The 12,722-nt window shown below is 38.4% G+C and overlaps 1 protein-coding gene across 1 annotated transcript; it reads left to right on the forward strand.

Annotated features, from left to right (window-relative positions):
- Window positions 1-1,482: 1,482 nt before the first annotated feature.
- On the forward strand, window positions 1,483-8,730 carry CCNB1 (cyclin B1). Its single transcript, XM_028525410.2, has 9 exons — window positions 1,483-1,638; window positions 2,245-2,415; window positions 2,512-2,682; window positions 4,420-4,602; window positions 6,096-6,254; window positions 6,458-6,694; window positions 6,967-7,107; window positions 7,708-7,818; window positions 7,996-8,730. Exons 1-9 carry the CDS (start codon window positions 1,618-1,620, stop codon window positions 8,101-8,103), a joined length of 1,302 nt encoding a protein of 433 aa, XP_028381211.1. The 5' UTR covers window positions 1,483-1,617; the 3' UTR covers window positions 8,104-8,730.
- The last annotated feature ends 3,992 nt before the right edge of the window (window positions 8,731-12,722 follow it).

Consider the following 12,722-nt stretch of genomic DNA (forward strand, 5'->3'; position numbering starts at 1 on the left):
CTTTTAAAACATCAATGTTATAAAAGACAAAGAAAAACTGTGGGAACTGTTCCAAATTTAAAGAGCCAGCCCTGGCTGGTGTAGCTCAGTGGATTGAGCACGGGCTGCAAAACAAAGTGTCGCAGGTTCTATTCCCAGTCAGGGCACATGTATGGGTTGCAGGCCACTGCCCCCAGCAACCACACATTGATGTTTCTCTCTCTCTCTTTCTCCCTCCCTTCCCTCTCTAAAAATAAATAAATAAAATCTTTTTAAAAATGTAAGATTTCAGAATAAAAAAAAAAAGAACCTAAAGAGACATGACAACTAAATGTAACATCTGACCCTAGACTGGATCATGTACTGGGGGAGGGAAAATGTTGTAAAGGAGATTATTATTAGATCAACGGACAAAATGGAATGTGTAAAAACCAGGGTGAATAAAATATTATAAAGCAAAAAAGGAAGAAGGACTCATGGACATGAAAAAATTATAATAAAATTTTTTTATAAGTAAAATTTTGAAGTTATTAACTGTATATGGTTTTGTAACAGAACATGTTTTTCTTAGGCAATACACACTGAAGAATTAAAAGATAAAAGGCATATATATATATATATATATATATATATATCTTACCCTCAAATGTTTCAAGAAAAAAAACATAGTTTATACAGAGAGAGAAAGAGGGAGATTAAGTAAATGATGAAGCAAATGGGGTAAAATGTTAAGGATAGTTGAATCTGAGTAAAGGGTATAAATGTGTTTATAATATTTTTGTTTGAACTTTTTCGGAGTTTGAAATTATTCTCAAAAAACTAAAACAAAAAGATTGGCTTTGGAAAACAATTTGATTGAAGGAATCTAGCAGGTTAAGAAAATAACAATATTCTTATGATACAATTAGCCTGGTGGAAATATCACAGAAACCCCCTCCCACAGGTTACCACCCACCCCTCCCAACCCGCCCCCCCAAAAAGAGAAAAACTACATTTAGTACCCACGTTACTAGTTTGTGATCCTGGAAAAGTTACCTAAAGCTTCTCTGGGCTTTGGTTTCTCCAGAGTGCTGTTGGAAAGATCAAATGAAAGAACGCCTATCAAAGCCTTTCTGGCTATATACCACCATATACATTTCCATGTATACGGAAAGTGTGCAACAATAACTAGGACTAGAGCCATAAGTGCTTTTTTTTTTTTTGCTATTCAGGTCGTGGCTGCTCTATTGTCACTTTCCCAAGGCAACTTTTTCCCTGGATTACAACAAGGGACTTACAAGTAGGCCAGGCCTGACCTCTCCAGGTGGCTGCCTCAAATGTACGAGAGCGCAGGCGCGGAGCCAGACCAAGTTTGGGCTTTTCTCTCTGGCCCCACCCTCTCTCGAATTCCGTCGCGGGATCGCCCTGGAAACGCATTCTCGGGGAATGGGCAGCCGCCAATGGGAAGGGAGCGAGTGCCACGAACCGGCCAATAAGGAGGGAGAGGTGCGGGGTTTAAATTTGAGGCTGGGCCTGCCTCTCCCAGCGTGCTGCGAAGGAACGGTTGTTGGTCTGTGTTGGGTTCAGTTTCCTGGCTCGTCTGGGGCTCCCGTTTTCTGCTTCTTTCCCCCTGAGCTGCAACCTGGTGAAGAGGAAGCCATGGCGCTCCGGGTCACCAGGGTGAGCTGCTGCGGACGGTGAACAAATGCGGTCTTTCTCGCTTAGTGTTCCCAACTCGCCTACCGGAGCCCCCCGGGCGGGAGTCCAGGGCAGAGACTTGGGGAGGAAGACAGGGGTGTCGGTGGGCCCCTGGCATTGTAGGGGAGCTTGGAGGTTTTACCGACGGAAACTGGAAGGTGACGGAGAGAGCTGGATGGGCCTTGGGTGAATATTGAGGGTGGTGCGGGGCAACGGAGGAGGGTCGACCGGCAACCTTTTCTAAAAGGTATTGAAGGCCCCCGGTGCGGGTTCCCACCAACTACGTTAACTCCCTTCCGGAAGGAAAAGAAAATGCCGACAATTGAAAACATTTTTTTAGTTCCTTTCGAATGCAAATTCGTGGTGTTTTAATACCAATGGCAATAAATGGGCAAGTCCCTCTATATGTGAGTGAAGAGGTTCAGGGAGAAAACTGACTTGTCACGGTCTTAGCGTAGACCCTGCAACCCGTGTTTCCCGTGGTTCACAGTCGACTTCCCTCCGGAACCTCTCTTTTGGCTTACTTTAACCCTTGACTTAGTCTAACCTGGCTGGGCCAGCTCTCAAAAGTGGCCTCGCTTCTTTCAGAACACGAAAATTAATGCTGAAAATAAGGCGAAGATCGGTATGGCAGGTGCAAAGCGTGTGCCTTTGGCCACTGCTGCAGCCTCCAAGGTCGGACTGCGGCCAAGAACCGCACTTGGAGACATCGGAAACAACGTCAGTGAACAGCCACAGGCCAAATTGCCTCTGAAAAAGGTAACTATCTTTCTGATCCAACGTATCTTTAGAAGTCCATCTTCCAACTGTGACCCCGGATTGAGAAACATTACTTTCTCTCTCATTCATCCACAGGAAGCAAAACCTGTAACTGCTGGGAAAGTTATTACTAAAAAACTACCAAAACCTCTGGAAAAGGCACTCGAGCCTGAGCCTGAGCCTGTGCCTGTGGTAGAACCAGCGCCAGCGCTGGCGCCGGAACCTGAGGCTGTTAAAGAAGAAAAACTTTCACCGGAGCCTATTTTGGTAAACTTATTTTTACTATTTTAGAGCCCGTTGATTTTTTTATTATTTTACGAATCTCATTTTACTCTAATGCATGCAATACCATTTCAATAAATAGTAATAATAGTAACATTTATAGAGTACTCTGGTAAGCACTTTAAATGCTTAACTCATATCTTTTACTCTTAGCTAGTATTATTCTGTTTTGTAAATAATGACTTAGAGAAGTATTAAGTATGATCTAGAGACATATCAAATCAGTGGCACATACTGCATTCAAACCCAGGTTTGTCTATGCTTTTTTTTTTAAATCTTTACTTGAGGGGTGGGGGAAAGAAATTAATCAGTTGTTTCCCCTGTGTGCCCCAATCAGGGCTTGAACCAGCAACCTAGGTATGTGCTCTGATGTTAATTGAACCCACAACCTTTTGGTTTATAGGACGATGCTCCAACCAACTGAGCCACTGGGCCAGAGCCAGAACCTATGCTTTTATTTAATCACTTTGTTGATAGTATTGAGTAGTAGCTGCCTGGACCAAAGATTAAGCTATCTTTGGTACAAGCCATCTTTGACCAGAATTTGTTGACTGAAACATAGATTATTCTCTTGAATCTTTAACTCATTAATATAGCCACTAAGTAGTTAATAAGCCTATAACATATAACGGGTGTAAAGCAGAAAGAAAATGTAGCTCTTCAGAGATTAGGTAAGATGAGTTAACAGCCTCAAAAAAACTGAGTATTTCTATTAAGTATTGGGTAAATGTATCTACTGTGAAGGAAAAATAGGCCATCTGGAAGAGGCTACTTTGTGAAATTACAATTAAATGTGTCCTGAAGCTCTAGTTTTAAAAACTTAATAAAACCAGTTGGGAAAATCTATAAAAGTCATTCAGGCTGGCTTCTTATATATAAGAATATAAGATTGAAGGCTATTGCTTTAGCATTGGCCTTCTGAACATAGCACAAGAAACCTGTAGCATGGACATAGCACAGTCTTTAATTGGCCATTCCCAACTACCTGAGCTTTCCTTGAAAGTCCCATATCGATTTTTGCCTTTGCTTTCACACTAATTGAAAGTGCCTTCCCCACTCTCTTTCATTTAGCTAATAATCTTTTCATCCTTCAAAACATCTTGGATATCAACTCCTGAAGATTTGCCTAACTTCCCCCACCCCAACCACTGTTCCTAGAACCAGTTTCCTTATTCATTTTAAGTTCAAAACCCCTTGAGAACATCATAAAGTTAGTGGCTAGCACAGAGTTTGGCTTGAAGAAAGTGCTCAATTAGTGAACAATGGGGTAACTAGAGTTTGAAGGAAATGGTTAATGAAATCAGTTAATAATAGTTTGGACAGAACTTGTATTCTCTTGAGCAGTGACAAGTGGTCCATGTTTTGAAATAAAGATGAAAGACTGACTTGCCATCCATTTGGATTAATTTCACATGACATTGATAAAGACATTTATTACTTACCAGTCTACTTTGGAGGAATGTCCAGAATCCGAATTTATTTACTTCTCTGTTTTTCCTGTTAGCATTTAGGTTCTGCTGACTTCAAGTTGGCATTTTACTTTTCATATTAATCACTTCCTAAAGAGAAATGGAATAAATATAAAAGATGATACTTGATCTTTAAGGAAATTAATTGCATAACTATTCAGCAAATGGTCTCTTGAGCTGGTACCAATCTGATCTTTATTCTTAGATTATATGCTCCTTTTGCTATTAGCTCAAAAGGTCTCTCTGTTTCAAGGTTGATACTCCCTCTCCAAGCCCAATGGAAACATCTGGCTGTGCACCTGCAGAAGAATATCTGTGTCAGGCTTTCTCTGATGTAATTCTTGCAGTGAATGATGTGGATGCAGAAGATGGAGCTGATCCAAACCTTTGTAGTGAATATGTGAAAGATATCTATACTTATCTGAGACAACTTGAGGTCAGTATTATGATTAGAATCTGCTTTTTCTAAACTGCATATAGATTTATTAAAGATATTTGCCATTAACAGTTTACAATAATTCAAGCAGGATGTGGGAAAAACATTTCTTAACAGTAGATTCCACTGGCAGATTCTCCTTTATGGAATACCCAAAAAAAGGTCCTGGCTGGTATGGCTCAGTGAATTGAGTGCTGGCCTGCGAACCAAAGGGTCTTTAAAAAAAAAAAAAAAAAAAACACTACACAAACCAATGAAGTCTTAATTTACTATTTTTTTAGAAGATTTTAAAGTGAAAGTAGATACTACCATGCATGGCTCTTTCTAATGGAAAGTCTACAGATTGAATGATATATTTATATCCATCACAGTTATAAGCTAGCAAGTCCTAAACTCTGGAAAAACTATAATCACCCCAACACAAAACATTTTGGTTCAGTGTGGCTGTGAAATTGTTCTTTGTGTCCAGGAAGAATACATTCAAAAACTAAAGTTTTTGGTTTTCTTTTATTTCATCCCACTTCTGAAACTTTTCATTAGTGGCATTTGTCCTCTCCCCGCCAAAGGGAAGCATTCTGTATGCTAACAACATAAGGAGTACAGCTGTCAAACTTACCCAATTTTTCATGATGCATGCTCTAACCCCTGGCATCATTAACATTTTCCGTCTCTTGCCTGTTTCTTTGGGGCATCTCTATTTTCTACACAGTTGTCCTCTAAGATGACTTCCTTGCCAGGACCAGCCTTCTGCTTTGAGTTTCTTCTCCCTTTTTAAAGTTTGTATTCCAATTTTGGAGGAGTAGATTGAGCAGATGTATGTGCTGGTCCTTGATCATTCACTCTCCTTATGTGTGGTGTTTTGGGGATTTAACTCCCTGGGCAGGAGAATGGTAGCCCATGGGTTCAAGCTGATCTGAGAGCTGCTGCTATTTTTCTCTTTCATAAAGCTCAGATTCTGGGTTTAGAGCCTAGGTGAGAAGATGGGAGATGATAGGGTATCTTTATTTGGAGAAGTAAGTGTTACAGAGTGTGGGCCAGTAGGGGGCAGTGGTGAGTTGAACATACGATCTGCCAATATGAAAAACTTGTCCCACTGTCATACTTAATGTTTGCATGCTTTTTGTAGTGACCACATGAACAGTTAAGGACTGTTAGAGATTCTAAATGCCCCAGAGCTATTCTGATAACTAATATTTCTCTCTCTCTCTTTTTTTTTTTTAGATTTAATTTTTATTTATTTATTTTTAGAGAGAGGGGAAGGGAGGGAGAACAGGAGGGAAACAGCAATATGTTGTTGCCTCTCATGTGGCCCTCACTGGAGACCTAGCCCGCAACCCAGGCATGTACCCTGACTGGGAATCGAACTGGTGATACTTCGGTTCACAGCCCACATTCAATCCACTGAGCTACACCAGCCAGGGCTGGTAACTAATATTTCTGATCAGAAATGTCACATGGAGTGTTGCTTCTGAAAATCAGCATTTCTTTTACAGGAAGAGCAGGCAGTCAGACCAAAATACCTTCTGGGTCGGGAAGTCACTGGAAACATGAGAGCCATCCTAATTGACTGGCTGGTGCAGGTTCAAATGAAATTCAGATTACTGCAGGAGACCATGTATATGACTGTTTCCATTATTGATCGGTTCATGCAGGTGAGCATAATTCAGTAATTGAGGGTTCTCTCTTCCAGGGTCCTAGCTGAGTCATAAAAAAAAGACCTTTTCAGCTAAAATCTGTTTTGGGGGATAGACTGTCATAGAAATTTTGCTCTGGGAATATGTCTTTCCCACCTCTTTCATAGCTTGGTGTCTCCTTTTTCAAATACATATTCATGCAGTTGAAATTGCCATTGCAGAATAATTTGGTGCCCAAGAAGATGCTGCAGCTGCTTGGTGTCACTGCCATGTTTATTGCGAGCAAATATGAAGAAATGTACCCTCCAGAAATTGGTGACTTTGCCTTTGTAACTGACAATACCTACACTAAGCTTCAAATCAGACAAATGGAAATGAAGATTCTGAGAGCTTTAAATTTTAGTCTCGGTCGTCCTCTACCCCTGCATTTCCTTCGGAGAGCATCTAAGATTGGAGAGGTATAGATCTCTTGAGATACCTTCGATGTGGTACATTAGAGAATACTGCTGACCAAGCAGATACAGTTCAACTGACATACCTAACTACATGAGGAAGGGATAAACATTTATTTCCACTAGGGCTGTATATTAATATTACTAAGGCCTTCCACGGGTAGTTGTACTTGAGAGTTTACAGATAAACATTTATAGCTACAGCTATGGGCATACTGGTTATTGCCAAGGCAAATTTTTCTGACAGCTCAGTGACCTGTGTGTGGATTTTGTTCCAGGTTGATGTGGAGCAGCATACTTTGGCCAAATACCTGATGGAACTAAGTATGTTAGACTATGATATGGTGCACTTTCCTCCTTCTCAGATTGCAGCTGGAGCTTTTTGTTTAGCACTGAAAATACTCGATAATGGTGAATGGGTAAGTTCTGTCTCCCAGATTTAGGTTGCCCTAAGTTTATAAGTTGTAAATAGTATTTGCCTGAGTACAGAACTGTTTTCACTAAAGGACAGTTCAAATGGTTCCTAAATATGGCATTACAGAGGGAATGATTAAAGATGATATCCTGTTTGTGATGTCTTCATAAAATGCTTCATTTCATTACCTGATTTCATCTTTCTGTATCCCTTTGAGAAAAGCAGAGCAACTGATAACTCCTTATAGATGGAGAAGTTCAAGCAGGTCCAATGACATACTAGAAATTCATTAGTATTCATTGATTCAACAAGAATTCTTGTATGTGCTACTCTAGGTCTAGGAATAGAGAAAGTGGGCCTCAAGAAATTCAGATCTATGTTTGCAGTGGACAAGTCAGCAATTACAAAAGTGTATTGGTTTGAGCACAGGATATGAGAGAAGCACGAAGGAGTGTCTAATGAAAGAGGGATCTTAAGCTTGTCTTATATTTCAATTATAATCAGTCATACGGTATCTATCTCCCTCCCTTCTTGAATAACATCTAGAAATTTTGTGAAAGTCATTGTTGATGAGCATTTTTAACATGAACTTTTGTTGTCTTAGACACCAATTCTACAGCATTACCTGTCATACACTGAAGAATCCCTTCTTGTTGTTATGCAACACCTTGCTAAGAATATAGTCATGGTGAATCGTGGGCTTACAAAGCACATGGTGAGTCCATCAGTGACACCTCGGAAGGCTGTGGGGAAAGTGAAAATAATTAAGACTTCATGCCTGCACGTGCATAGCTTATTTTTAAGAACTTGATGTTTTACATGAATATTCGATACCACTGGATCTTATGTTTTCCTCTTTTCCTTCATTAATTACTATGCTTTTCTCTTGCAGACTATCAAGAACAAGTATGCCGCATCTAAGCATGCTAAGATCAGCACTCTAGCACAGCTGAATTCTGCACTAGTTCAAGATTTAGCTAAGGCTGTGGCAAAGGTGTAACTTGTGAATTTGAGTTGGAGTACAGTAATATCTGCAAATACAATTGGCACCATGTGCTATCTGTACATATTAAATGTTACATTTACTTACTTTTAATAAAGCTATTGTCCTTTTTAATTCTTATACTTTAGTTCATTTGAATATGACTACTTCCTACTGTAGGGTACCTTAAAAGGTGTCTTAAAGATATGGTGGGGAATATAGAATGTAAAAAGTGCTTTCAGTTAACCTGGAAACCTAACTAATATATATAATTGTTGCTTATGTAGTGCTTGTTTTATATACCTGACTTTTACTTTATTAATAGGAATTACTGAGGTCGTGAAGGTGTTCAAAAAACTCTTTATTTCCACAGAGCATACTACATGTAAGCCCAGTTATCTTGGAGAATTCCTGTCTTGTTCTACTTCACTAAAAGTCTACTTCATACCTAGTCCCCCTGTTTTCTATTTCTTCTGGTGGTTGCTGCCATTATTCTAGTAACCTACTTTTACCACTATTTCTTAAGTTATCAAGTTTAGTATCAACTTATAACTTGGAAAAAGTAAGAACTCTAATCTATATTCTAAATCTACTTGACTTTTTGTTTTATTGGTTGAGACAATAAAAGAGGCTCCTTATTAAACATACGAAAGTATCTAAAAGTTCATTTTACCCCTCCCCCAACTTTCATCCCTACATCTCAATCCCATCCACCTGAACTTTGGGATATATCTTTCCTTGCCATCTATAAATATAGACATACGTGTAAATTGTTGTGGAGATTTTAAAAAATGCAATTGTTCTATTTACTCAGCAATTCCTTTCAACTTGTATAGGCCTGTATTTCAGTATTACATTTCATAGTATACTATAATATAGTCAGTCATTCTGTTGACACTCAGATTGCTTATTTTCTTCACCACTGTGCTGTTTATTTTTTTAATTGTATACTGTGCTGTCATTATCATTAAATACCATGTCATTTTTTAACACGTACTGGGTTCTCCCAGGAGTGTGTGTGTTCTCACTTCTAGTGGATGCTGCCAGATGATTCTCGGTGTCATCAGCAATGTACAAAAGTGCTTGTTTTCTCTGCAGTCTTGCAAGAACTAATGGTAATCGTTCTCTTCAATTTCCATGAATTTGGCAAAAAAAATATTGTTTGTTGCTTTAATTTATACTTCTAATGGCTACTTGAATAAATTTTTGTTGTCTTCTACTAACTTATCAATATGCAAGGCATTCCTGGCTTGTTATTTGCCCTTTGAGTGTTAACGCTGCTGTTTGCCATGCAGATGTTTAGTTTTTATATTATCAAATCTATTTTTTCTGGAGTTGCTTTTGGATTTTCATTGTTAAAGTCATCTCCATCCCCAAACCATAAATATCTTCTAAAATTAAAAACTGTATCCATTTAGACTTGTAATTGCTGTGGTATGAGGTAGGATTCTTTCTTCCAGATAGGTGCCTATTCATGCCAGTACCATATGACTAAAGTCATCCAGTCCTGCTGAACTGAAACATCAATGCCCATCTACTGCTCCCTGGTCTACTTGTTTTTTTCAGTGATTAACTTAATATAAAACTATATTATCTGGTAAGATGAGGCTATACTATTTTTTAAATATGAGGGGGCAATTTTCAAACACACATCAACTTTAAAATTAGGTTTTTCCAAAAAGCTTTTGAAATTTTGACTATATTATGTATACAGTACATTATGTCCTAGGTTGAAACGGACTTACATTGTCCCTACCCAGAAGCATTTTTCTCCATCAAGTCCTGTTGCATATCCTTGAATAGTGTTAGGATTTAATTATATAATTGCTGCACTTTTCCTGTCAAGTTTTGGTGGGTTTTGTCTGTCAGTCTACAAATGGTTTAGCACCAGGTTCCTCACAAACATGTGTTGCATGACAGGTTGTCAAACTTATTATCTGAGGGGAGTTTAAATTATACTATTTTTTGCCCCCTCCACCTGAAGTTTATTATTAGGTTTAAGTTTTCTGCCACTATTATGAGTAGAATCTAATTTATACTTTATTTTTTTATTGCTCAGTGTATTTTTCTTATCCAGCTGACGTGAACTTTTTTACTTTTTTAGTAGCATTTTCTAGGCCTTAAATCCAAAACTTGTATTTTTCAACATTTATGGTATTTATTGTATTAGAACATCCAAAATAATCATTGATAATAGATAGATCTCTGACTTGTTCCTTCATTGGACATCTCAGGTATTTTTACCATTTAATATTTTTGCTTGTTAGTCTTTAAGTGATCTTTATATTTTTTTCCTATTCATTTAGAATTATAGGCAAAGCTGTGGAATTTCATTTATTTTTTCAGCCTTATGATATCATTAGGGTTTTTGTCTTTTAATTTGATATAATAATCCTTGTTACAGGTTTCCTAAACTGAAATGAATTCTTGCTCATGATACATAGATTTAATCTGTTAATGTTTCATTTTAAAAATTTTGAACCAAATGAGGTTCTCATTTGGGAAATTGGTTCAGTTTTTGTTGCTACCATCTTTGGGGTTTTCTCTTAGTTGACTACCTTTTAAAGGTGGATTAAAGAGATTTTTCATCTTCAAGTCTTTATAATTTGAAATCCTTATTCATTCATTGAAAACTAACTAAATTAACTATAAAGTTATTTGACCTGGAACTGTTTAAATGGTAGTTTTCCATGGCCTTTTGGTCTATTAGAGATCTTTTTTTCCATTTCTATTATCCATCCTAGATTTTTACAATTATAACTGTAGAGGTGCATGATTAACTTTTTCTGTATTATAGTTTATTTTCTTTATCATTCCTGATATTAAATACTTTTGTTTTCTAATCAGACTTGGCCAAGGTATCGGTCTATGTCAGTGTTAAGAAAGAATCAGCCCTGGCTGGTGTGGCTCGGTGAATTGAGCCAAGGGTCTGAGAACCAAAGGATTGCTGGTGCGTTTCCCAGTAGGCACATTCCTGGGATGAGGGCTAGGTCCCCAGTAGGGGGCACTAGAGAGGTAACCACACATTGGTGTTTTTCTCCCTTTCTCCTTCCCTTCCCCTCTAAAAATAAATAAATAAATTTAAAAAAAAAAGAATCAATGGTGTTAAAAATTTCTACCATCTTTGTTTCATAGTTTTAGCTTTTATGTTCATTCTCACCATCTGTTTTTCTACTGGTTATTTTCTAATTTAACTTAAATACTTAATGTATTTTAATAAAAGCATTTACGTTTTCCTCTGAAGGAAATCACTTGTTTCTGAAATAGTCCTTTTCATCAGTTTCTTATTAACTTATGATTTCTTTTGAGGTTCTTTTTGGAAGCTTATTTAAGTGCTCATTTTCTGAGTAGTTTCTTAAAATTTGTCAGGCCCTTCCCTGGTGGCTCAGTTGGAAAATCCTCCCATACACCAAAAGGTTGCAGCTTCCATTCAGGTCAGGGTACATACCTAGGTTGTGGGTTCAATGCCTGGCTGGGGCAAGTATGGAAAGTAACTGGTCTATGTCTGTGTCTCTATCTTTACCCACATTCTCCCTCCGTACCCCTCCCTCTAAAATCAATAAACATGCTCAGGAGAGGATTAAAAATTCTTTTGTCAGACACTTTTATATTGAATTGAATTGCATTGCATTGGAGATGAAGTTTGTAAAAAGCTTAATTTTTATTTTTGTAATTTTGCTTTTTAAAGCGGCCCCCAAATACAGTACTGAAGTGTTGTCTGATGTTCCTAAAGCAGAGAAGGCTGTGAAGAGCACTTCTGTTTAGTCTGAATTTTCTTTAAAGAACTTATTGGGTTTCTTTGTTTTTAAATATTTTATTTTTAGAGAGAGGGGAAGGAGGAGAGGGAAACATCAATGTGCAGTTGCCCCTCACATACCCCTACTGGGGATGTGGCCCCCAACCCAGGTATGTTCCCTGACTGGGAATTGAACTGACGACCCTTTGGTCCGCAGGCCTCTGATCAACCCACTGAGCCACACCAACCAGAGCAGAAGTTATTCTTAAAACTCAATTACTGCAGTGGTTCTTAAACGTGTTGTCCCCAACCAGCAATATCAGTATCACCTAGAACTTATTAGAAATGCAACTCAGTGGGTTAGGCGCCTAACAATCTTTTAACCAGCGATTCTGATGTATGCTCAGATTGGGGAGCTCTACTACATTGTCTTTGTCCCAGATTTGGCCATTGGACACTTGATAGCCAACTGCTTAAAAGGATGAGATTGATTTTGGAAGACATCCCGGGTAAATCAGAGTAGGATTACTTTTACGTAAAAAAATTAAAGGAAACAAAATGTTCTATCAGGAATTTGGGGGTACGAGAGGCGAACTTAACATATTTACATCCTACGGTGCCTTTTGAATCTTGCCAGGAGCTGTATTTAATAAAGGAGAGGAAGAAAGGGGAGCCATGTGAACAAGTACAACTCGGGAAACTAGCTATGGAACGGTAAAGAGATCCGTGTTGCCGGGCTTGTGCCACGAGGATAGTGGCCCCTTACACTGTCCCTATGAAAAACTATAGCTCAACTAGGCATTTATAGGTCCCGCTCACTGGCCAGCTAAGAAAGCTCAGTTGTAACCTGTCGAATCAACAAGCTGACACTTGGAGGCACCTAACTGTTACGAGTACGATT

This window comes from Phyllostomus discolor, chromosome 3, assembly GCF_004126475.2.
Source record: "Phyllostomus discolor isolate MPI-MPIP mPhyDis1 chromosome 3, mPhyDis1.pri.v3, whole genome shotgun sequence".
In the NCBI taxonomy this organism is placed as follows: domain Eukaryota; kingdom Metazoa; phylum Chordata; class Mammalia; order Chiroptera; family Phyllostomidae; genus Phyllostomus; species Phyllostomus discolor.